The sequence below is a fragment of the Poecilia mexicana genome, unplaced genomic scaffold (genome assembly GCF_051168715.1).
Source record: "Poecilia mexicana isolate PSO_F unplaced genomic scaffold, ASM5116871v1 scaffold_2, whole genome shotgun sequence".
Lineage (NCBI taxonomy): Eukaryota > Metazoa > Chordata > Actinopteri > Cyprinodontiformes > Poeciliidae > Poecilia > Poecilia mexicana.
Window position 1 is genome coordinate 31,618,942 of NW_028263371.1, and position 25,109 is coordinate 31,644,050.

The following is a 25,109-nucleotide window of genomic DNA, read 5'->3' on the forward strand; positions in this document are numbered from 1 at the left end:
TTTTATACGTTATTGAGAAATGACTTTTGATTTATAAATCAGTCATTGTCAAACATTAAACTGCATATTTTTCTTACTTTTTTCCAGAGAATTTACAGAATGTCAACTCTGCTATTGACAGCAGAGTGAAAATAATTCCAACAGAGTAAATTATTTTTTATTTCATTATATAAGCTACATTAATACACTAATTAGAGGTGTGCCGATCGATCGGTCACCGATCACAATCGGGCCGATTTTCGTGAAAAAGTGCATGATCGGTGATCGGCGATCATTGTCTCTTTTACCGATACCGATCACCTGCTTCTCATTTCCAACCTGCCTGTGCAGCTGGTCTCCTCTTTCTTTCACTCTGCGCAAACGCGCAGCAACAAATCCTAAGCGATGTGGAACTACAACGCACTGAGTGAATGGGGAAGTTTGCGTGTTGCGGCGGAAAATTGAAGCAGGTCAAAATGCATCAACATGACGAATCTAGTATGGAATAAAAACAAAGCCATACTTGACGGAGATTGGCTACATCGAGGCTCACTGCAGTAAAAAAGACATACGGAGCGATCAGATAGCAGGTAAAGCAGCGCACAGCTACAAACACTCACCCGGATTAGCATGACGGTCAGAAAGCTAAACAAATAACCCGCGAAATTATTTAAGTCTTCGAGCTGCGATGTAAGACGCTGGTTCTGCTCTCGCTGTTGAACCGCTGCTACAGGTAGTAATATTTGACAGACGGAGCTTCGCTTCTGCTCCACCTGGTAGTGACTCTCACACCGAACCTGCTTAAAGCTGCAGCATCTAACTTAAAAAACAAATTTTACATATGTATTAAAACTTTCGCTGTCCTAACATGAGACAGATAATCTCTGAAAAAATAATCGATCTCCTCCCTGTTCTGCATAATTACTCCGCTCAGTCAGAAACAGCCAATCAGAGCTAGCAGTAATCAGCTAGCCGCCATGCTATCAGGAAGTTTTCATTCAGTAACTCTGGATTGTTTATTGTAATGGATCCTGTTTTTGCCTTTGAATGTTAAGTTTTATACTTGAATTTTTTTGGCAATGTTGAGAGGTTTTATTTGGGCTCTTTGCATTATTTAGCCTCTTCAGAGCCTTCATATGTTATCAGTCTGTTAAAGATAGTTTTATCAATAGCAGTACAATTTGCACAATGCCTGTTTTGTTTAGTTTTCTTCTTGGAAAAAGTTATTAAAAACAAGTTTTTGTCTAAATTAAGGTGAATTCATGGTTCCTTTTTCCACATAATGTAACCAGTAGTGTTTATGATAATAATAATTATATGATCGGTATCGGTGATCGGTATCGGTGTATCGGCCCTCATGGGTGATCGGTATCGGTATCGGGAGGAAAAAACCTGATCGGCACATCCCTAACACTAATACTTAAGATTGAGATATTTAAAAATACACAAAAAGTGAAAGAATAAAACATTTATTTATTATACTGGGAACACTGGTCACAGGCAGGGCTTCAGTCTGCTGGTCACACTGGGAGAACTCCAATGACTTCTGAGACGTCCTGGTTCATAGGCTAAAGCCAAGGATAAAAGAGAAATTATCCAAAAGTGTAATAGAAAATACATACGATATGTTTCTTTCACATTCAGAAAAATACATTTTCAGCATGTTGGGCTCTGACTCGTAGGATCTTTATAGCTAAATACCGACATGGTGAAGCTGAGCTGGGAAACAGACTGAAGAACAGCAGCTCCAGCTCTGATCCTGACTGATCTTTCCTCACTAAATCCTCTGGTTTTTAATTAAATTCTCCTCTAACAGTGGTTTTTCCATCAGCTCTCTCATTAGAAAAGTGCGAAAACGTTAGCTGCTAAGCTAACAATCAGCGGTTATTTCGGGCCAATTTAGCTACATAGGAAATATTTTTCTGTTGTTTAAAAGCGAATTTCTGGCTGCAAAGTCAAGTAATTTTGATCTTTCATCCTTACCTGGGGAAGGTAATCCTAATGAATCCAGTTTGTTTCGTAAAACGGTTGAAACAGCACAGGACTTAAGGAGCTCCGATCGCTCTGCTGCCACATAGAAGATGGCGGACGCAGTTACTTTCGACTCAGCGCTCCAGGGCTCTTTGCACCTAAGGCGTTGACGTCACATCTCCAGGAGCTAATGCGGCTCACTTTTTTCCGCTTTGAGTTACCATGACTGGTAGAAAAGACTAAGTCGTATTTCAGATGCAAAAAAACAATACTATTAACATTGTTGTCTTCCTAATATAATGGGCTTTTAAGTTTTCGTTAATTTCCAAGCGATCCTGAATTAAGAAGATGGCTTGTAAATCTGTTGCTACCAGCTAACGCCGCACAGCAAAGTTTGCAGCCTTCACTTCACTCCGGATCAGCCTAAAACTACCGGGGATACGGATGGTAAATAAAGGAGCCTCCCTGAGTTATTTCCATGGAATCACCTCTATATTCAGCCTGAAAGAGTTTATGGGAACGACAGAGCAGACCAGAGCCAGACAGCCGAGCTACTGATCCGCCTGTACATACAGCTGTAAACACCGTCATATCTGAGCTCTTCACAAGAAACATGCAAAGGTAATAAAACGAAATAATACGGAGACATGAAGCAACACGGTTATATTTTTCTAAAAGCAGCAACTTTGAACCTGAACAGCTGAACCAGATCTCTGACACCAGAGCTGCGCTACTGTCAAGCTACGAGGCTTGTTGAGCTCCGTCAGGCTTCGGAAGTAAAAAGCCCGAACCGTAACCTCCCCGTTAGTCTGTGACACCAACTACAATAAACACATAATATACTTGAAAATAAGATAAATACATTGTCCGTTAGAATGTTTAGATACTTAAATAGCACATTTTTACAAGAACAATGTCCGAGAATATTGCCTACTAGCATAAGCTAACGTTAATGTTAACCACAAAGTTTAAGTAAAACTCACCTTCGTATCAGTGAATGTAAAACGAGGCGAACATCTTAAAACCTTTCTCCAGCTGACTTGTTGGGGCTTCGGATCGATGTACAAACCTTGGCCAAGCCCTGAAAGCACCTAATGTAAATGATATTTGTATTGGATCGGAAACAATCGAGCCGCTTTACCCCGAACGCGGAAGCTGAGGTGCAGAGATGTCTGTGCCTGAAACAGTCAAACCTCTCTCACAGGAGATTAGACGGTGATTGATTTTTAAACCTGCTTCGCATGCAGAGGAAATGCGATGTAGAAAGCTAAAGCTGCTCAGCCTTAATTAGCCAAACAAGCTAACATTCACCCCAGAACCATGTCTACAACCAACCTCCTTAAATGTGAGCCACAAAAATAGACACGTGTGCACCAGTAAATCTTAATAACTTTATTGTCTTTGTTCTCATGATTTTACAAATATGATACTTCTGCAATTCAACTTTGACTGTGCAACACAATGGCATTATGGACTGTTAACCTGACGTCCCAAGGGACATCCGTGATTCCAGAAGGTTGTGAATCCTGCAGGCCAAAGGTCTTACAATGTAAGTTTTGACCGTGTTAGTGTCATCTATGTAGGGTTACGTAAATATCCCGCCTGCTGGATTCACTAGCAGCTTGCACATAATGGTCCACGGGTGACGTAATGACGGCTACTTTCAGGTCGGAGAGCGACTCCTCGGACGTGGGCTTGAAGTTAGACAGTCTCTTTGGATGAGGCTGGTTGTTACTGGTCAGGGCGGCTCGTCTTTTTCTTAGAAATGGGTGATCTCGCCATGTAGGTTTACAGATAAGAACAATGGCATGCAAGACTCACATACAGACCCACTTATTTCTTTTATTTTTTTTCTCCATTTAAAATAAAAAATAAAGATTCCGACATGGTGGAAACACCCAACGGCCAAGCGTATTGAACTATACGGAGGACAAGTGAATTTTATTTCTTTTTTTTTTTTACTTGGTATGGCCGCTAAAACCATTTCAACACGACAGCTGGCTTCTTTTCATATTCAACAAGTCCCTTTGTGAGGACATAATACATCTCACAGTTATATTATTTCTTCTTCTACACTTTTTTTTATTACAAACGTATGTGCTTTTGATTTGAAACGACTCGGGGGGAGAAGCTGAGAAAGTTTTGCATTTCAGTACCAGTCCCACCCTCGAACCGCCACCGGCGAGTTTTATTGCAAATGAAGTGATAGATAACCTCTGAACAGCAACACACACTTCAATATGGCACAAGCGTCTGAGAGATGACCGAGAGATGACCGAGATATGACGTCGTCTGAGTAAGAGGGCGAATATAGAAAAACCAAACCACACCAAATCTGAAAATATTAAGACGGTAATCAATAGGAAAGAAAACATGCAGTCTGACGCTCTGCAAGCAAAACCATAAAAAGAAAAGAGGGGAAAAAAATAATAAAAGAAAAATAAATGCTGCGCTTCCAAAAAAACTCGTGTTATTCCAGGGCTGGATGAGGATTCCTTCTCTTCAGAAATCGCACGCCGGCTTGCGAAGTGAAGCACGAATCGACCCGACTGCCTGAAACGTTGCATTTCGTCAAATAAAACTTTGCAGAAAATAATCTGAACTCTCACCTTAAAGCACTCGTTTGCCTACAGATGTCGCGCTGAGACATCCTGTGTGCTTGTCTTGCTCAGCTTTGGCACCGTCCCTGAGGTACCCGACTGGAAATCTGGAAACCCAGCCCCCTCCCCCCCACTTATTGAGGATCTTGTTGTCTCTGGAGTGTTGAGGAGAAATCTACACATGAAGGCATTTTCCTCCAGCCCTTTCTTCGACTACAAATAAATATTGTTTAAAGTAAGGGCGACTTGGTAAACGACAACAAAACAAAACAAAAAATGTAGTGGCTTCATAACTTAACAACACTCCTGCTTGGTCAAATAAAGAAAGAAACATTACAAGGAAGGATATATCTAGAGCAGTGGTTGTTTTACAATGGCGACAACTATGTCGAAAGAATGACCTCAGTTTGTCGTGTCCTTTAGAACAGCTGCGCTCAGATGGAGGTCATGCTCCGTCTGATCCACGTCTCCGCCCGCTCCCGTCAGAGGAGGGCTGCTCAATCGGCGTAGTGCATGATGGACTCCACATAGTTACCGGGGAAGAGACCCGTGGTCCCGTTCATCACGCCCTCAAACCAGCCGTCGTCGTTCTTCTTGATCACGTAGATGATGGCGCCCTCCTGGAAGGACAGCTCGTCTTCTTTGTCGCGGGTGTAGTCGTAAATGGCCACCACTGAGGCAAGGAAAGAGGGAAAGGACGTACGTGAAGTGTTCCTTTGCCATTTGAACATCAAAAAACATCTTCAGGACATTAGGAAGCTTCTGGGGAAGTTGAGACATTTTACTGCTGAACGTGACAAAACAGGCAGAGTTCATTTAAACTGGTTGGTTTTCCAGCTTTGAAGCAAATTCAGATTGAGAAGAAAAACAAACTGTGTCCAAAACAAATAAACACATGATTTTTAAGTAAATGTATGAATACAGTTTATGTGATTTGTCCTTTCTGAACAAACCTTTCTCCAGATAGCTGCGTGGGGCCCATGGTGGGTCTTCCTCGGCGTAGGGGTCGGTGTACTCCACCACCGCCGACTCTTCTTCTTCCTCGTCATCCTCATAGTCCTCGGGCGGAGGCGGTGGGGTGGGCTCCTCAAACACCGGCTCGTCGGCGGGCGGAGGTGGCAGCGGCACGTCTGAAACTACAGGTAGCCATGAAAACGCGAGATGACTCATTATGAAGGAAAGAGGCAATCAAGAAAACGTTGAAGGGTTTAGGACGTAAAGGTGCCACACGGGTTCAGAGAAAGACGTGCTGACGTAAAAACAAATAAGTAAAAAAATATCCCACAGTAACATGCTTTAGTAATATGAACCACCAACATCTGCTGCCATGGAAACCTGCAGTTATCCCACATTCACTTTTAATGATGGCATCATCTCAGACAAAATTCCTGCAGGTTTAGTTTAAACGGTCTGAATGTGGAGCAGCAGCAGCTCATGTTGGTGGACAGGACAGCAAGATCAACCAAACATTGAAACAAAAAGAGACACCATCTGATGAGGAAGGTGGGAGTTCACACAAGCCAAGGTCATGCAGAGGGAAGCAAGGTGCTAAAACACTACTTACTAGTCTCCTGAACTCGGGCCACAAAGCCCATGAGAGGCAGCTGGGGGGTGATCTGCATGGATGGGGGAGGGGGCGCGTGTGGGCCTGCTAGCACCAGTACACACAATCAGACACCAGCATGAGGTTAGAGAGTACAAGAGAAGCACAACAGAGTTAAAGGTCAGAAAAAGAGGAGCAGAGACTTCAAAGAAAAAGTTCAGTCTCTGAATATTCATTTGATTTTTGCCATTTTATTTTGATTTAAGTGTTGGTAAATATTTGAAAGGAGGACATAAGAAGCTCTTTATCAAGTTGAAGTTATACAAGCAGACAATTTCTGGCAGAGAAACAGGACAAAATATTGCAATAAGACAAAAAGTGAAAGAGCGAAGTGTCCTGATGTCGATACGAAGCGTCAGAGTCGGACAGGAAATGATTTAATAAAAAAGAAACAAGCCAAAGATCAGTTTTTGCTACAACCTAAAAAGTTCAGAGACAAAAGCTTCGTTTTTGTCGAGCAGCAGAAATGAAAATGAAAAGTGTCTGACCAGCCCCTCCTACAAAGTCTTGTATTTTAAATAGTTCACCTCACAAAGTAGCTCATAAATGTTAAGTAGAAGGAAAAGGACAGATGATTTTCTAAATGTTCTAAAGACTGAAAAGTAATATTCAACAATATTTAATCATCTACCGCAGTTATGTGCTGCTTTGTCCCATAAAACCCTAATAAAAACACCCAGGGAGTTTGTGACAAAGTGAGTCTGGACCCGCTCTGCGTTACCTTGGTTCTGGGCAAAGTGTGGCCCGCCGTTCAGCTGGCTCTGGTTGTGGTGGGCCGTGTTGGGCTGGCCTGTGACCGACGAGGGCCGGCGGAACGGCAGGGACCCCCCGACCTGGGGGTTCTGGGGCTGCTGCTGCGCCGGGCGGTTCATGCTGTAGAACTGAGGCGCACCTATCGACAGAAGACAGCAGGGGGCAGCAGAGACTCCTCAGTTGGTGAAAGAAACTACAAACATTAACATTTAATAATAGATGGAATGAATAATATTGGGCTAATTCTGCAACACTTAAGCAGCTTACAAATAAAATGCTAGGTGCTAATTAATTATGATTAAGTTCCGTTAAATTAAATGTACACCATCTGTTATTTATCTTAGTTGCTACTAACATAAATAGACAGAAATTCAAATGACTGAAGGAAAACATAAATGATTCATGATGTTCAAGATGAGAAAAGTCAAGAAACTGCCTTTTAGGGCAGGAATCTGACACCAGCAGGGAAGAAAAAGCTGAAAACAACAAATAGAAAAAAAAAAACAGAGACAAAGAGAAAACAAACGGTTCGTGCATTTTACATCAGAACAACACAACGTCTCACCAGACGCCAACGACCTCTGTGTGAGACGCGGGGAGGAGCATGATGACAAACGCTCAAAAATGAAGTGACTAGACTGAGCCACAACTTCTTTGCATATTTCTAGGTGTATTTCAACACTCTTCTGTGTGGAAGTCGTTACCATCATATTGGATATATGGAATATTTTTATAGCTGAAGATAACATGAATGGCAATATGCGTCTGTAAACTACATGATACTGCCCCTTTAAAAGACATTTGATTTCATGATTTAATGGTTTGAAATCGGGTCTCTGTCTCTTTAAGAAGCTCCTGCTCTTTCTGAAACTCCGCCTTCAGGAAGTCGTCACAACATGGCTCTATTAAACATTCATCAAAATTTTTCTCAACGTTTCACTGAGAAGTAGCTCCTATAATGAGCTCAGCAGATGGTCAGTTCCACCAGCTGTTTGCTAATTGCTGCTGGCTAGTCTGAAGGAGCTGAGTGGGGGAGTCACAGCTTGGAAACTGAAGCTCTCAGGAGGAGCTTGGTTCCCCCAGGCGTTTTATACAGCTGAATGTTTGCCATGGGAGACTAAAGGATTTCTCAAACATGCATGAAAAAAAACACTCCAGGTATGTTTTTATGGGGCAATAACATTATAACATGATGTAAAGCTAAAAAAAAAAGACAATATTACATAATAAAGAGGATGGAGGGCCTTAACAAGCAAGTTGCATCTTGGTGTGTTTGTTTCTGACCTCTAGACACAAACACACCGGACACCATCCAGAGAAAACCCAACGACTCTTTGACTGCAGTGAGGAACGTTTACAAGCCAGACATGGATAAACCAAGCAGGGGGCAGTGGGATGAAGGGTGGGGGGGCGTGCAGGGTGAGCATCTCCCACTCACCTTGTGCGGGGTTGCCATAAGAAGCGGGGCCGGTGCCTGAGGGGGCCATGGACGCGGGGAGCTGAGGAGGGGGAGGGGGCACAGGCGGGATCTCTACAGAGGGGTTAGGGGCCTGTTGTGGGCCGTCTAGGACAGAAGGAGGTGGCCCGGGGGTGGTGGCAGTGTTAGGGGGAGATTTGGCTGTGTTGGGTGGGAGAGGGGCTGAACCTGATGGGTAAAAGTGAGGGGGTTAAAGGTCAGGAAGGAAGGAAACAAACAAACAAAATAAAAGACAGGTGAAGGAGGGGAAGAACAGCAGATCCCAAGTACAACTCAACGCTCGGATTAGTTTAGTTAGTTTCCGGCTGTGGAGGATAAAGGAAACCTAGGGTTACCTGGGAATACTGTGGGCGGGGCAGGCGTCGGCACGGCGATGGGCACGCCCACGCTGCCACTGCCGCTGTTCTCTCGGCTGCTGCTGCGACTGCTGCTGGGGTGGCTTCCTCCGCTGCTCCCACTGCTGCTGACGGGGCGGCAAGGCGCGTCAGAACACACACACACACACACACACACACACACACACACACACACACACACACACACACACACACACACACACACACACACACACACACACACACACACACACACACACACACACACACACACACAATGCGATGCACACTCCGGCTTGTTTTCTTCTTCACGCAAACATATTTGTGATGAATTAAATCATCATTTAATCAGCTAATTGTGTAATTATTCAACTCGTATTTAGCCATTTCAACAGAACAATAAGAGGCAAAAAGTTTTTCCACATTCTCTTAAAGTGGCACCCTCAAGAAGCATCGATGTGTCAGTGAGCCTCTGAAATGACTGACAAGTTAAATTAAAAAATAAAGCAGCCTGAATAAGGACAGACAACACAGGAGACGCTGTAGCAACAGAACACACACACCCACACACACAAACATGAGAGTGTGAAAGCAGGAAGACGGTGAAGAGCTGCGTTTCCATTACAAATGTACGCAAAACTCTTGATAACATTAACGTGAATATATAAAAAAAAACACACAATTTTGTCGTCGTGGTGTTTCTAACAGTTAAAAATCACACGTGAATAAGTTAGTTCATGCAGTAAGTCATTAAAAACCATCATAATTTATTTCCTGTTGTATTCTGCATGTTCTGCGCCAGTGGCAACATGCAGCTGTAGATCATGTGACTTGCAGTGTTGCGACATAAACCCGCCTGCCAAAACGTTTCACCTAAAAGTGAGATTTTTTTTTTCAAATTGGCATGTTTCCATTAAGAAAATTTATTTTAGAAATGTCCAATTGCGCAATTATTTGCTCAGTAGCTGCGTCTCCGTCAGCCAACAGATTACAGAAATAAGGTTGCTTAATAAAAACACGAAGATTAAAAATAAACGAAAAAAAACAAAAAAAAAACAACTTGTTTTTCTGTAAAAAAGTTTTTGGTGGTTTTTGGATGTATGGAAACAGATGTCGGTTACAAAACTGCAACATTAACACTTTTTTTCACATCACATGACTCATGATCAGCAGCTGGATGTTTCTACTGGTGGAAACGACAGGCGACAACAGGAAGTGGAAGGAAGATGGTTTGTTTTTGTTTCGTTGCCGTGGTTTTTAATGACTTATCGCGTAAAGAAACTTCCTGGCGTGATATTCATTTACTTATTTAATGGACACACCTCAATTGCAAAATTGTGTCGGTTTTTTAGACATTTGCGCACATTTACAACGGAAAAGCAGCTGCTGAGAGATGAAGAGATGTAGATGGAGAGAAATTCAGAGGAAAGTCGGGGGAAGATTTTCTCGTCTTTACAGACTGGAATAGTTTGTGAGCAACAGATGGGGGCACAGATTCAAACTGGGTTTGTGTTTCTCCCCAGAGCGGACAGGAGTTTCACAGAGAGCGACTGGAAGGACAAAAGCTCGTCAAAAAGATTTCTGCGGAGAGTCGCTTCAGAGAAGAAGAAGAAAGGTTTTCAGAAGCTGGCAGCGGGGGTGGGGGGTAGAAAGGGGGCTTGTTTAAAGAGTACAGAGGCATGCTGGGAAGCAGAAGGAGGGGCGAGGGGGAGTGAGGGGGTACCTGTACGTGCGGTTCCTCTGATTAACGGATGCAGTGCGTGCGGGGCTCTGCTGGGGGGGCGCCGTGTTGCGCGTCGGGCTCGAGACGTAGTCGTTAGGGACAACGGGAGGACGCACCGGCTCGAGCGTCCGGAAGGGGGAGTGGCGCCTGTGAGGGGTTAGGAGGAATCCAGGAGTGGGTGAAGGAGGGTGGGGGGATGCATTCAAGGGTGAGTGTTGGGGGGGGAGGGGGAGGGAAGGAGGGGGAGGAAGAAACAAAGTGCAAACTTAAAAAAAATGACATGACAGATGGTAAACAGGTGAGGTGACTGCTGTTGGTGGAGAAACATGGAGCAGTTTTTCCTTCTTGTCGTGATCAGATTGAGACGGTTTTGATAAACTAAATATTCTCTGGTGAGTGTTGGAAACAACATGGAGCAACTTAAACATCTGGAAGAGTTGGCTTCCTGGTCTGTGAATGAAGCGTTGAAACGGGGGAGTTAATGGTAGTTTGAGTCAGTATATTGTTATTATTGTTAATCTTATTGTTTTTAACACAAATAATTTTTTGTGTGAACCTTTAGATCCGTTTCTGCTGTTACACCTGACTTTCCGCTTTGCGGGACAATATTCTATTTATTTTCTTGCATTTCCTGCCTTAATTATCGTGTTTTCCAGTTTTTCTTTAAATGAAATTCACCTTTATGAAGGCATAAAGGAAGCTAAAATGAAACCTGTTTTTACGTTACATAATTTGTCAGAGGAGACAATAATTGTTGGTGATTTTTATTTTCTATTTTACGCATCTTTCAAATAGACAATGAGAGGGCCAATGATTTGGAGCGGCCATCAAAACGTAGGCATGGGCATTTATTGTATTGTTTATCATATATTGAGATAATTTTCTTATGATAAGAATCTTGATTTACTATCACAATAAATTACACTTAATAATAATGTTTAAAATCCCCTAAAACTGTCTGTGCCGTTAGTTTTACTGTTACCTCCCCTGTATATTCAATGAAACTATCAATTAATTTGAAAATATGATTAAATGCAGTCACTATGATACAAATCACACCTCCTTATGTAATGTAATACGCGTAAAAAAGCACAATATAAACGGCTGTTTCTCAAAAGCAGAATTTGTGGTTGTGGTGCTACGAGCTAAAAATGTAGCAATAAATAGTTCCTATTGTCGCTTTTATCGTTATCAAAACATTATCCCAAAATATCGTGATACAACTTTAAGGTCATATTGTCCACTCATATCAAAAAGCCTTGGAGGAAATCTCTGAGCAGATCTGGAAAGGTGTGTGTGAGCAGGGCGGCCTACAAACCCGACCCAGTTCCACCGGTTCTGTCAGAGCAAACGCTCCAAAACTCAACTAAACTATTGGGTCAAATATTTGGGCGTCCTTCAATAAGCTGCTCCCAAGTCGTATCCAACTCGACTTCTGAAGAGTGTACAAGTTGTAGTTTATTTTCTCTTAAATAACTTTGACAATTATTAAAGCTAATTCTTAAGTGCACTCTTCCTTCTAATCAGAAATATTTCAAAATGCTGGAACAGTGAATGAGTTACTCTCTCACCACGTTTTTTATTTATTTTTATTATTTAAAAGATGCAACCAAATTACATCTTTTTGCATCGCTTGTGAGCAAAACCAGTTTCATCTTTAGTCCAACAGCAGCTCTGATGAGTTTTAAACATGAGGAAACAAAGATTCAGTGATCAGAGCTTCTCTCTGCGTTTGGATGGCAAGAACATTTTTTATGAGGAATGCGTAGCAGCTTGGAGTAGTCACACAAACGAAAAGGCGGAAAATAAATTTTTAAAGAAAATCCGAGGAGATTTTTCACAAGCTTTAATGCATCATGGATGATTGATATGCATCTCGAAGGGACAAACACACACCTCTATGGGTCGATATGAAGGTGTGGACACACTGGACCTCTCAACAAACAACTGCAGGGTACAAATACAAGCTTCTTTTTCACACGCAGAGACAAAACAAACAAAGTTACGAGCAGCGCAGGTCGAACCCCTGAGGGATAAACACGCCTTGGATGAGTTAGGACACAGAACAGAGCATGTGCAACCTTCAGCCGCTGTGAGAAACTCAAAACAAGTTTAACTTCTGATGGCTTTTTCCCCCCCAAGAAAGAAGGAATTTTCATTCAAAAATATCAATCATTTCACAAAAATATTCTCTAAGAGAAGAAATGTTTGATTAGGCTCATAACATAAGAACTGATCTCTTCCTACACTTGTTTAATAACTTAATATGAAGCCAAAATGCAAAAAAGCAAAGAGAGAAATATTTTCCATTTGTTCATGACCCAACACAGCTTCCGTACTTCCAGATGTCTTGGCTTCAAAATCTGCAAAAATCATTTACCAATAAATTAAGAGCAGGTTCAAATGTTATGAACCGTTCTAACCACCCAGCATTTCTACTGTTTTTGTCTCAAGTTACACCAAAAGAAAAAAAAAACATTTCAGGACTTGATGCCATCAAGTCCTGAAATGTTGATGAAAAGCCAGCAGCAGGTTTTTTGTCAAAAGACAAAGATCCCAAGTAAGAATCTATCCAACATCACAAAGGAATATTTGACTTTTCTGATACAAGACTGATCACAGAGAGAAGCTACTACTCTACTGTTAGACTCATTTCTGTGTACAAAAAGAGAGATAAAATGTCTGAATATACATTTCCATATCATACAGATGCAGTTTGAGTATTTGGTTCAAAACCATCCTAAAGTCAACAGTGAAATTTTAGTTCACCAAGTCTCCACAAGGTAACATGCAGCTATTATTAATGCATGAACTGACATTGATGTTTTATTAATGATGACCTGAGAAAGGCCAATAATGTCAGCCGAGCTTATGTATTGTTAATCCCGGCTCACACACGGTCCAACCTGCTCTGAAAGTAAAACACAGATCAACTCTGGGGGTCTGCACGCCCCAAAGAAGTGATTAAAGAACCAAAACAAACCCCCTATAGCTTACATACCCAAGGGTCCCTTTCCCTGACATAGGCGGGCTGGGAGGCTTCTGTGTGGGGGGGTTGGTGCGAGGCAGGGCGCCTCCTCCGGTTTTCATGTTTTGAGCGCTGGCCTGTGAGGGAGGACAGAGGTGTGAACACCTGTTGGTTGGCTATAGCATCTAAAAACATAACACAGCAATGACATTAACAACTGATTTTCATAACAGTACAAGTGGCATGCTTCTCTGGTTTTCTACTGAGAACAGATCAGAAAATCAGCAGCTAAATAGCCGAAGAAGAGGAGACAACGAGATGATCGACGATGGAGGACTTTCGGTTGGAATCAACGAAGTTTTTGTAGGCTGTCCTAAGGAGCTATGTTCATGTTCCCAGCCCACACTAGTTCCCAGAGTGGGATCCTGTTTGTAGTGTCCATGGACAGCATCTCATGCTGTGGTCAAGCAGAGGAAGACTTTCTGGATGGGGAATCTCAAGATCTCCTCTTTTGTTTCAGATTCAAAAGGTATGTTGACATCTTCAGGCCATGATGTTGACTGAACACTGAAGGGTTTGACGATTGAGGTTGAAGTTGCTGAAATTAATCCATCGTGGTTCTCAACCAGAAGATTTCTTTCTTTTTCTATCCTGGTTTCCTGTTACCCCAGCAACCAATAGTAGCTGGATGTTTTTGCTATAGTATTAAAAAAAACTCTTTAACTAAGGATTTTTAAAGAATTTTAAGGCTTGAAAGAGTTTAACACATCAAACGACAGATGCACTGAAATTTTAGCAGATTTGTCACAGATTGAATTCATGTCGTTTTGTGACAAATTAACAGTTTCCACTTTCTAATGTCATCTTATCTGATTATGAATAGATACTCAACAGTAAACAGATTAAAAACAGAAAAAAAGAGAAACAGAAACAAAAGCCACTCCATTGCAGTTCAACCCAATCCACCGACACCCGGAAAGCAAAACAATCCCAACCTCATTTCAGGCTTTTACTTTGAAATTCTTACCTTAAACCTTTGCAACCACTAGAGTTGACAACAAAGAGGCATTTTGGCAAGCATTAAGAGAGAAACAGAGAGAGAGAGACAGGAAGAAATCAGGGGGTTAGCTGGAGAAAGAACAGTAAAGCTGGTTTTCTGAAATCTGCTAACAATAGTTTATTGTTCAGATCTGAGGAATTTGATCTTCGGTGCTTTTGTTTCCCCACTTCTGGGAAACAAAGACACAACCAGAACAAACCACTTTTAATATGTTATTATTTGAGAAAATAGCAGGACAGAAATCTGCAGCCAGCAGCAGGTGACAGACTTTCCTGGCGAAAAAGACAGACTTATTGATTTTTTCTTCCATTACTTCACTCTGAAATGCAGTGAAACCCGAGAGCTCTCTCATGTTTGACCTTTTTATGTCCTCTACATTAGATTTATTCTTTTTTTTGTTTTGTTTTGCATCAACAAAAACACAATCTTATAGATGGACAAAATAGTGTGAATGTGTTTGTGTCACTGGGATTCCAGTCAGTAATTTAAAAAGTCAAAAGTAGATTTTGACAGAATTATGTTAGATGAATTGTTTATCTCGTTATTATGATATGAAAGTTGAAACATTGGGAAATGTCTTGTTATAAGTGAAATAATTGACAATGGACCTGGAACCATTTCATAAATATTAAGAAATTATCATCTTAAAATAAGATCCTATGTCTTGCTGAAAAGTTACTTCTGAGTTAGTTTTGCTTTATTTCAAGTGTACCAAAAATATTTGCACTAGAAAAACAGACCAAAAATACTTAGTAAGTTTTGTATTTTTTGCACTGTATCCTATTCATACGTCACATTTTTCAAGACTAATAAAGTAAAAGCATAAACAAAAAACTTAAAGTCACCCCAAAACATATTTGATTGAACGATTCGAGTTCCTTTTAGTTAGGAATACTTTTTCAAGCATTCTGAACATTACAGAAGTAAAAAACAAAGGCGCACCTTGACTCCGTGGCCCATGTCGTCCAGCAAGCTGTAGTCGATGGGTTTGCGGATGTAGCGGACGGGCCTCTCGGGGTTGGCCGGGGCGATGATCTTGTGTGTGCGGGAGGTGTTCTTGTTGGTGGTGAGGATGCCGATCTCTCGCCGTGCTACTTTCTCTTTGTGGATGTCCACCGTCTGAGGGACGTGAGGCAGTAATTAAACCACTGAACCCGAACTCTAACTGTGAACGGCGGCGCGTTTTGTCCCACGGATCCGCCGGTACCTGCGAGATGTGATTGATGGAGGACTCCATGCGGCGCAGCTGCGACGCCTGGATGTCAAGCATTTGCAGCACATTGTTGGCCAGCGTGTTGATCAGGTAGGCCACGCTGGCCAGGGACTGGGTAGTGTAGTTCTTGGTCTCCTCCAGCGCCCTCTGCTTGTCTGGAGACTGAAAAAACATGCATTCAGAGGTGATGGCGAGCTTTAACAATTGTGTTAAATTTCCATACAAATCGGTATAATAACAACGAATCAGATGAGTTTATGTTTACGGTACGACTGTCTGAGTGTTACGTTTTGAGCAAGAGCTGAAGAAATGTTTGATTTTATATAAAATGTGGAAACTTAAAGTGGCCTGTATAAACATTTCTGGACGAACTTCAACAGAAACGTGTGAAATGACGACTTGTCGAAATGCAAGGTTTAAATGTCAACAGGGGGTTCAAAGTTACACCTCTTAGTCTTATTTCTAAATTGACTTAAAAAATCTGATGCCAAGAAAATTACTTGATAGTATTTCTGATATAATTTTTTATGAAGGTACGCGGTTCTTTCTTAAAATAAAAATAATAAAAAAAACTTGGTAATATGTTAATTAATGGTAATGTTATATTCTATAGTTAGCTGTTAAATAAAAAGAAACTAAAAAATACATCATTTCTGCACTTTAGACGAACTGTAGCATTTGTTTTTTTTATTTCATTTAAGGTTTAAGTAGCAGTTAAAATTAAAGTGACTGATTGCAGTTTCCTGGCCAATCACCAATCTTTAAAAAGCCTTGGCTGCTTATTCTGATACAGATTTTTTTGGTCTGAATACTTACTAAATATCACTATTATAATATCGACTGGCATACATACTTAAAAAATGAAGAGAATTTGGACTCAATTATTGGTGCTCCACCTCATTATCATCACTTTCACTTTTAAATACAGGAAATCATACAGATTTTTTTATTTTAATTTTTGTCTTATTGCATTCATCATCACAATGACATATTTTTGTAGAAATAAATTAGGCTTTAGTTACTTAGACGGTGTTCAGTCAAGAACACGTGTGACAACGTGTGGATAAAAACGAATCACCTGAGAAATAAATGGTATGCGAGCAGAAACGAGCTGAGAGCGTAGAAATAACAAAAACAGAGGTCAAGTAAACCCAAATCAAGTCGCATAAAGCACCTAAAACAGACGGATTTGGTCTGAAAGGAGTTGCTGGAGGCAGGCTGATGAGAACATGGAAGTGAACGTTTCTGACACGGCACCTATCAGAGCTGATTCAAACACATTCAGTCAAAAGAAATAAAGCCGTCTTTCACTTCTAATTCAAACAACAAATGCAAAAAAATCTGCCAGTATAACGAAGACTTTTCCCTTCCAGGACAGAGCTCTGAAAAAGGGGCCACCTCAGGAGCTAATCTTAGCTTCCATGTTTTAATTACTTTGGGAAACATTTTTCTGCTAAACTGGGAGCATAAAATCAGTTGGTCTCAGTCACATCTGTTCACATAAATCCACTGGATGCCACTAGACAGCTGTTGCAAGAACCAAATGTTACTTCTAGTAAGACACACACTCCTTATAATGAGACACATTTACCAGGAATCACATCATAAAGTAGCACTGGAAGAGCAAACAAGAGCATGTTGGAGTATGAAGACTAACTGGTTAGAAAGGAGTTTTATTTTTATCAAAGAAAAACATGCTTCTTTATAATAATAGAAAATTGAATCAATCGTTTAATTAAAAAAAAAAGAAGGTTAGCACCCATGTTCATACCAATAACAGGGTTTCCACCAAAAAACTTGCCAACTGAAAATATAGAATTAGTTAATATCAAAATTTTAAAAAAGTAGAGGAAAATCTACAGGTTTTGGTTTGCTAAACTAACTGGAACTGTTTGCCACAGTGGGAAGAGACTGTGCGAATCTGGCATGAAACAAGGCATAAATATAACAACCATTAAATAAAACAGAAATAAAACCCCACACAACTGAAATCACAAATAAAACAGAAATCATCGAGCTCATTTCATTGTGACAGGCTTAGGTCAAAACGTTGTAGGGGAAGTCTTCTCCACCGTCAAAGCTGACAGAAAAAAAAGGCAATGCCCCTACTAACAATAATAATAATAATAATAATGTGATAATAAAGAAAAATGGGTTTGGATCATTTAAATGACATCTTACGCAAGTAGGTCAAAAAGAACTGCAGACAATTTCTAAGGGTTAATGTTATGAGATATACGTCAAAGCAAAACACCACAATAAGTACAAATAGTGAAAACAGTATTTTTGACGTTAATCTAAAAATGTGTGAATGTGTTCAGAATCTGGATGTCATTTCTGCATCCTCTCTCTACAGACTTGAGCTCACAAGTTCCATGACTACATTCCCTGGTGATGATGATGTTACTAGAAACCTGGCCCACATCCAGAGGAAGCTGTGACACATCCTAATAGTATTCTACTGACTAACACTCCTGTCACAGCAATGTGAGAGCGATACAGGCTGCCTGACGGGGCAGTGTGGACAAACAGCTGGATACCACGCCCCTTGTCTCCAGGACGACCGGTCAGACCTGATCAGGTCAGGATTTCACTATCACACCTTGTCAAATCTTTCTGCCCGGCTCAAGCAGATATAAATGCTGGAAAGTTGTGGTTAAATCGGCAATATTAGACTTGAATTCCTGCGTCTTTAATTTAAAGTAAGCTTAGACGTGTAGCAGTCCTCGGAATGATGCAATTGGGAGGCCAAACCATGATAAACAACCAAAAAAATAATAATCGGCCTCTGTGTCAGCTGTCGGTCTCTCCCCCCTCAATCGGTTCACTTCCATAACTGTGATGGATATCTGCTGCAATATTTGAGTACACTAATAAAGCAACAGCCATATGAGCATTGAGACATAGAGGGCAGGGGGGAATTAGGAGCCTTTTAAAGACTCATCTGAATACATTTTAAGGTTGTGCATTGCATTAAATCAGCGGTGTATTCGTGTGATCACAGCGGTTTATCTGCTGCCAAACACAGCTCAGCAGAGATTAGTCAGACTAGATATCCTTCATCAATAGCTGACTAATCTGCCTGATCGCGACGATTGATTTCACGGCCCATTTATCGCTCTTATTGTTTTATTCCAACCTTTATTGATGAGGGAAAGTGGCTAGCTAGCGACCTGCGGAGCTACAGCACACACACCCACCATAACGTTGTTGAAAATGTAAAGCTAATAGTTGTGCATGTTAATAAGGTCAATAACACTTAAATAAACCTGCCACTTGTTGATTTAGTTTCAAACCAGACGCCCTGAGAGTACCTCATTTTCGCTATAGCAGAGGAAAGCAATAAAACAGCGCTAGCAACAGTTAGCCTAGCATCAGCTCGCCCAGTCAGGGATGCCCGTCTTAAACCTGAACCAAAAATTGCATTACAATAACATACCTGGACATAGTTGCTTTCGCAGTATTCTGCTACTCTTTCCAAGTTGGTGAAACTGTCTAGGAGAGCGCCTCGTCCTGCTGGAATCTCCTCTTCCAGAAGCATTTGTAGCTCCGCCATTTTCACATCTTTTAGCAGAGCGGGATGCAGGGCTCGGCAGCGCCGCCAGCGGCCGCGTGTGGTACTGGAAGGGCTGTCCCAGGAGCAGGGCTTCCCACGATGATGTATGTTCAAAATACAAGTTTCCACTGACACACGGAGATGGACTATGCAAAATTAATCGTTTTCAATTCTATTTCTTTCTTATAAAATTCCATTGATGTTTAAAAATTGGATAATACGTTTGAGTTGCAACGCAGTTCCCCAACTTGTAAAAATGTGCAGTTCACTTCATATTAGTTTATGCTTGTAATAATCAAGCAGCAAGTAGGCGGAGTCATGTAAATTTACAAATCCATTAATAGACGAATATTTTGTAAAATTAAATAAAAGACAACAGCAAAAACAATATTTCCTGTTCAAGTTTATTAAACGAGAGACCTTAAAAAGTGAAATGAAATATCCAAATGCTGTAAGGCTCTAATATTTGGCCTAAAGCAGCGATGGAAATTAAGATTACCAATATTATAAACATCTGCCAAAAATAAATCATGTTTAAAAAAATGTTCAGGTAGTTTCTACTGATTTAAAAAAATATTTTGTATTCATTTTGGCAAAATTAAATAGTTACAAATTAGGACAATGGTGGAAAGTCATATTTCTACAACTAAAAAAAGATGTAAAATGATTACAGTAAAAAAAATAAAATAAAAAAAACAGAAAGAAAGAAAAGAAAAGTGGCTCATTTTGTGGATCCAGAAACAGGAAGAGCTGAAAAAGTAAAGTTATTTTTCTTCTCCACAGATGCTTTACATAATCGTTAATAAAGATATAATTTCTTGCTCACAAACAGATCAACCAAATTTTGGAAAGCCACTAGATGGCAGTGTTTGTTACAGTATGCTCCTTTAAAAATAAAACTCTTGCCTTTACAGCTTTGCCCATTTATGAAGTAGAAATTTATTTGGCTGCAGGTTAGAAATGTCCTGAAAGTCTCTGGTCCTTACAACCGATTCAATTAAGAGCTTCATTTTAAACCCCATCTGTAATACTTTGCTGGTAAATTCTCACTCAAATTGATTGTTTTCTAAGAGCATGATGCTTTAGTTGTTGGGCACTGTAGACTATTTTCAGCTTTTTCTATTGCTGACGGTGATCCAGGTTTCGTCCTTGGGTGTGGACACCAGCTCAGATTTGACTTCTGCCACTTGATCTTCCAGCTGGTGAAGCTTCAGCTGTCGCACCAACGTGCTGAGCAGGACGGTAGCTACAGTGTAAGCAAACCTAACAAAAATAAATAAATAAATTTAACCAATTATTAAACCACAATCTTCTGACAAAAGCTTAGTCATAAAAATGTGAAACTACCTGAGTTCTGGGCACGTTTGATTCCCTGAGAAGCCAAGTAGGCAGAAACTCTTCCTTGCAGATTCTTCCTCAAATCGATCTGGATCAAACCTGATAAATATAAGAATAATGTTTGAATTGCGCAATATTATCTCCAGTAGTGAAGCTAATTTGTAGCTACTACCAATGGAATAAACCAAGTACACTTTGAGCAAACAGCTTATAGAACCACCTCTGAAAAAGAATTTGCCAGAGTAAGAATCCTTGAGGCATACTTGGCAATGAACATTTGTTCATCAAATAGTCAGAAAAAATAAAGTATACCCCATGAACTCTCAGTAGTTGTCTCTTCTTTGCCATATTGCCTCTGTTTGTTGAGGATTAAACACCTTCCTTTTTCTGCAATGCCGCATTTCACGTTTAAATCACCTTGAATCTTCTTCAACCACTACCGTAGATCTGCTGCCATGTTTGAGATAAACCTTCCAGTTGATGACCCAGTTAGGAACAAACTTCTAAATGGAGCCTTTCCTAAAACATTTCCACTTAGGACTCTTCTCTGCTATAATATGATAGACTTCAAATTTGGAAATTATCCCTGAATTTCTAACAGATTGACAAGCATCAAGAGTTGTTTCTCTAAGATCATTACTGATGTCTTTCTGCCTTGTGTTAGCACACACACACGTGGTATTCCAGATCAAAAATAACAGTGTTTCTGTTGGAAACACACCACTTTTTTGGGGGTGATCACAAAGTTTCATATCACACGATCAACAACTGGATGTTAGTGATGGCAGAAAAGACAAAGACGACGTTTTTTAAACGACTTATCGCATGAGCAAACTTATTCACATGTGATTTTAACTGCGTTTCTTATTTACTGGAAATAAGAAACGTAGTTGCGGCGACACTCAGTGAATACGAAACGTTTTTTGCACATTTGTAATGGAAACGCAGCTAGTAAAGACTCATGGTGGTCACTTAGATGCAGCAAAGTTGTACTTTGTTTTTCCATATTAAGAATCAGAATCAGAGTTTAGTTAGTTCTTCCAATAACTAAAGGTGAACCTGTAGGGGGCGCTCCATGTGTCTGCATCCTGAAGGACTACTCCCAGGGCGTAGATTACCAAAGTCTGAAAGTGAATAAATTAAACGTTACTTTTACTTCCTCCTATTGTGGCCACAAGCTGGACACCTGAGCAGAGTTGATACCTCTTTAGGGATCACATGTTGATCGACTTTGCCCTCCACTGCCTGAAGTCGAGCCGCTACGGGGGTCAGCTTGGCGGTCCTTACTGTCTCATTGAGAACCTGCTGGCAGTATCTTCCCAAAGAGAGACAAGATTAAACTCAGCAGCTGCTTCTCTTAAGCAGCCTACATACGAAGGATGATACTAAAAGTGGATCGGAACGGGTCTCACCTGAGCTGAGGAATCTTGTCTAGGGAAACAGGATCAGAACCCAGAACATCTTGTAACTCCTGGTAGAGTTTGTCTTGGACTTCTTTGGAAGTGGACAGGAAGTGAAGCGCCCAGATGCACACTGCCGAAACAGCATTTTTCATTTTGGATACTTTTTTATGAGGCAAAGCAGTCATTTCTGCTAAGAGTTTACTTTCAGGCTAACTCCTCGCTTACAGTTAGCAGTGATGATGCATCCAGCCAGAGTGAAGACCATGCAGTCCTCCATGACCTAAAACACAGAAATACAAAAAAAAGTATAATTTCATAAGGTTCTCCATCAGTTTAAGTTTTTTCTAAAGCTATCAAAGACTCCACCTGTCGTTCTGTGAGACTGGACTGAAGAAGAGCATCCACAAACGCCGTCTGTTTCCTCTGTGCCTTCCTCTCCTTCACCACTGACAGCAGCATGGATTCCATCTCTGATAAAGCTGAACAAAGGTTTTAAAAAAATCATTTATGGTTCAAACAAAAAGAAAAAGATCCAAAACAACAACAATAAAATGTAAAATCCTGCGAACTAAGAAAAAGATTAACAGATCCAATCTTGTGTCTAAGTCCTCCTCCTGGTTTTGAAGATGAGTAAAGAATATACATAGTTGTAGTTCCCAACTCTGTCACTAGATGTATCCAAACCTCTCATTTGCACGGATGGACAATAAAGTGAATGAGATTCTCCATGATGAATTTAGATTCAAACCCATCAAAAATTACCAGAAGATGATTAAATTTTGATACGTTTTCACATTTTTCTTAAACATAAAGTCTCGTCTTAGGAGAATGTGGCTCCTAAAATGCAACCACTATGAACAACATGTTGCTGTTTTGGCTGTTTGTTCAGTTTTTTTGTGAATTTTATCAACAATGCAAGACTGCCAAATGTCACAGCACTCAAACAGTGTGTTTTAATTCATTTTTCTGTTCAAGTTAACAGGAATGTGGGTGAAGAACCAAAGTAATAAGGGTTTAAATAAACCAATCAGGAAGCTCCAAACCTATAGAGAATTAAAAGATGTTGGCTTCCTGATTTTTGTACAAGGAGTCAATCAAAAGTTTTGTCAAAACAGCATCACAGATTGAAAGTAGATTCCAACAAAGTTCAATGATTGAACTCACCCTTCTCATAATGAGCTTTTCTACTGGAGCTCTTCTCCATGGAGCCGTCCATGTAGCCCTTCCCAATTTCAGACCAGATCTGGCAGAATCAGAACAAACACTTAAGTAATTTTGATGCCAGCTTAAAAAATGAAAAAACAAATCCAACAGATTCTCACCGCGTCGTGGTTCTTGCGGAAGGAGATGATTTCGGCGTCATCTTTGAAGCGCTCGCCCAGACCCAACTGGGTGACGGTCTTCAGGGCCAAACCCAGCAGGTGGGCACACAGCGGGATGTGCTGAGCCTCTGGGAACGACTTCCACTTTCCCACAAGTTCCTCCACCACCTAGACAAAACTTCCTGATCAGTGGGTCTCTTTTGACTTGAGGCGAGCCTCGTTTAAAGTGATCCAGACGAACCTTGAGCATGACTGGGAAGTTGTTCTTCAGGCTGTTATTGATGGCCCCCTCATATAATTTCTTCCTAACCACTGACTCACTGGGCCCACCTCCCATCCCCGGGGGGTATCCGAGCAACGATTTCAACATGGTCTCAAAGGAGTCGGCTGAAAATCAGAAAAATGTGAAGAGTTTAGGTATTCACATGGACAAAAGATTCTCAGTTTGAGTGTGACGTCCTTACTGGTGTGATTGGGGTTGATATGCTGCTTGAGCTGGGTCACAGAGCCCAGGCTGACCACCGGCCGCCCGCCGAACCAGAACGACGCCACTGATCCAAACTCCTGATGCAGGTTAACAAGGAACTCATGCAGACTGCCTTGGTTGATGATGTCCTGCAAGTTTCCATCCCTAAAGAGTGGAAAGAAGAAGCAAAACAACAAAGATAGAACATTTTTCTGTTTATGCAGCTCCCTTCAGAATTGTCAACTCGATAAATAAGTAAACATACATTTAAATGCACCCTTTCATACAGTTAAGTAGTTGTCCATGTCTTATTGTGTCATATGATTATGTAGCAAATTAGCAAAATGGAAAAGACAAAAATACACTTTTCAACTTGTTTAAGTAGAACAGGAATTACTAATATGTACAAAACTAAATATAACTTACTTCTCATCTGTGGGGTACAGACCAGGGACACCAGAGGCCCTTCTGGAAGACTAAAAACATGTTTATAAGAATCAAGTGAACACATCATGGCGATTTCCATTTGAATGTTGTCAATTTTAAGCCTATTATTTCCCGTTTAAGGGAGTCCAAGCTTTTTAAGACAGACAATTTATCATACGAACAGATATTTGTGCTTTCTAAAAAATCGGCTAATAAATTATACACTTTCAAGTTTGAAAATGTTCATATCTACGCGTGTTTCACCTTTTTTGCGCAAACCATAACTCATAAAACTGTGGCTTTATGCACTAAATTTGTAGCGAGTTGAATAAAATGAATGCCGATTATGAGATAACATTACACGATATCTGGATTTGTAAAACTGTTACACATTAGCCATCGCAATTTGCAAAAATCTGTAGATGTTTTAAAATCGAGTGTTTTGTGTTTGCAGCCTGCCCTAAGGATAGCAGCCTGCTAAATGCTAACTAACTTTGACCTATCTGGGGCTTACCGGGTACAAATAGAGAACAGCTCCGACCAAAATGATGACAAACGTGACAGCGAAAATGGCAAAGTCCAACATGACCGCGCTGTTACGTTCTATTCGTATATCTTTGGAAGTTTGCGTCCAAATGTTGGCAGTTACCACGTCAACATTGCATATCTGTGTGCGACTACGCTGCCTAGCCACGGCAAGAAGACCAAAGTAATCGATGGATTTATGGAAGTTTACGTTTTTTTTTTAATCTTGACATTTGAACAATTTTTTTTCAATTTACTTTTTACTAATTATACTTTTATCTTAATAAAAATAATCGAAAACTCATAATTTTATTTGTACAAATTAAAATATTTCAATTTAAAAACTTGTTTTAATATCTTGATGTCTTGGAGTGAAATGAGTATTTGATCC

General features: G+C 40.6%; 2 protein-coding genes and 1 long non-coding RNA gene across 13 annotated transcripts; all 3 read right to left on the bottom strand.

The window, feature by feature from the left end:
- Nucleotides 1-1,432: 1,432 nt before the first annotated feature.
- LOC148160770 (uncharacterized) lies at nt 1,433-2,236 on the bottom strand. The gene is made up of 2 exons (XR_015762396.1): nt 1,963-2,236; nt 1,433-1,547 (listed from the first exon to the last, which is right to left on the bottom strand). It is a non-coding gene; the product is annotated as an uncharacterized LOC148160770 (long non-coding RNA).
- Nucleotides 2,237-3,327: 1,091 nt separating this feature from the next.
- abi2b (abl-interactor 2b) lies at nt 3,328-19,334 on the bottom strand. 11 transcript variants are annotated; one of them, XM_014977933.2, is made up of 12 exons: nt 19,122-19,334; nt 15,677-15,844; nt 15,412-15,588; nt 14,437-14,454; nt 13,443-13,546; nt 10,442-10,588; nt 8,719-8,846; nt 8,345-8,551; nt 6,875-7,045; nt 6,115-6,201; nt 5,504-5,686; nt 3,328-5,223 (listed from the first exon to the last, which is right to left on the bottom strand). In XM_014977933.2, exons 1-12 carry the CDS (start codon nt 19,236-19,238, stop codon nt 5,048-5,050), a joined length of 1,683 nt encoding a protein of 560 aa, XP_014833419.2. In that variant the 5' UTR covers nt 19,239-19,334; the 3' UTR covers nt 3,328-5,047. The 11 variants fall into 11 exon arrangements, with proteins under 11 accessions (XP_014833419.2, XP_014833420.2, XP_087870763.1 ...); XM_014977934.2 differs by having other exon boundaries at nt 8,719-8,843; nt 19,122-19,333; XM_088014637.1 differs by lacking the exon at nt 8,345-8,551 and having other exon boundaries at nt 6,115-6,198; nt 19,122-19,330.
- Nucleotides 19,335-19,628: 294 nt separating this feature from the next.
- cyp20a1 (cytochrome P450, family 20, subfamily A, polypeptide 1) lies at nt 19,629-25,018 on the bottom strand. The gene is made up of 13 exons (XM_014977951.2): nt 24,708-25,018; nt 24,194-24,243; nt 23,766-23,932; nt 23,543-23,688; nt 23,302-23,469; nt 23,144-23,222; nt 22,346-22,458; nt 22,205-22,259; nt 21,989-22,109; nt 21,780-21,891; nt 21,636-21,700; nt 20,586-20,675; nt 19,629-20,501 (listed from the first exon to the last, which is right to left on the bottom strand). Exons 1-13 carry the CDS (start codon nt 24,777-24,779, stop codon nt 20,348-20,350), a joined length of 1,392 nt encoding a protein of 463 aa, XP_014833437.1. The 5' UTR covers nt 24,780-25,018; the 3' UTR covers nt 19,629-20,347.
- Between the last annotated feature and the right edge of the window lie 91 nt (nt 25,019-25,109).

What these genes read in the sequence shown, in the direction of transcription:
- abi2b (XM_014977933.2), bottom strand. Translation starts at nt 19,238, where the DNA reads ATGGCGGAGCTACAAATGCTTCTGGAAGAGGAGATTCCAGCAGGACGA. An exon ending in CCATCAATCACATCTCGCAG is followed by an intron (nt 15,589 to 15,676) that starts GTACCGGCGGAT and finishes CACGTCCCTCAG; the next exon opens with ACGGTGGACATCCACAAAGA. An exon ending in TTATGGCAACCCCGCACAAG is followed by an intron (nt 7,046 to 8,344) that starts GTGAGTGGGAGA and finishes TTCTGTCGATAG; the next exon opens with GTGCGCCTCAGTTCTACAGC.
- cyp20a1 (XM_014977951.2), bottom strand. Translation starts at nt 24,779, where the DNA reads ATGTTGGACTTTGCCATTTTCGCTGTCACGTTTGTCATCATTTTGGTC. An exon ending in TCCGCAAGAACCACGACGCG is followed by an intron (nt 23,223 to 23,301) that starts GTGAGAATCTGT and finishes TGATTCTGCCAG; the next exon opens with ATCTGGTCTGAAATTGGGAA. An exon ending in GACAAGATTCCTCAGCTCAG is followed by an intron (nt 21,892 to 21,988) that starts GTGAGACCCGTT and finishes CTCTTTGGGAAG; the next exon opens with ATACTGCCAGCAGGTTCTCA.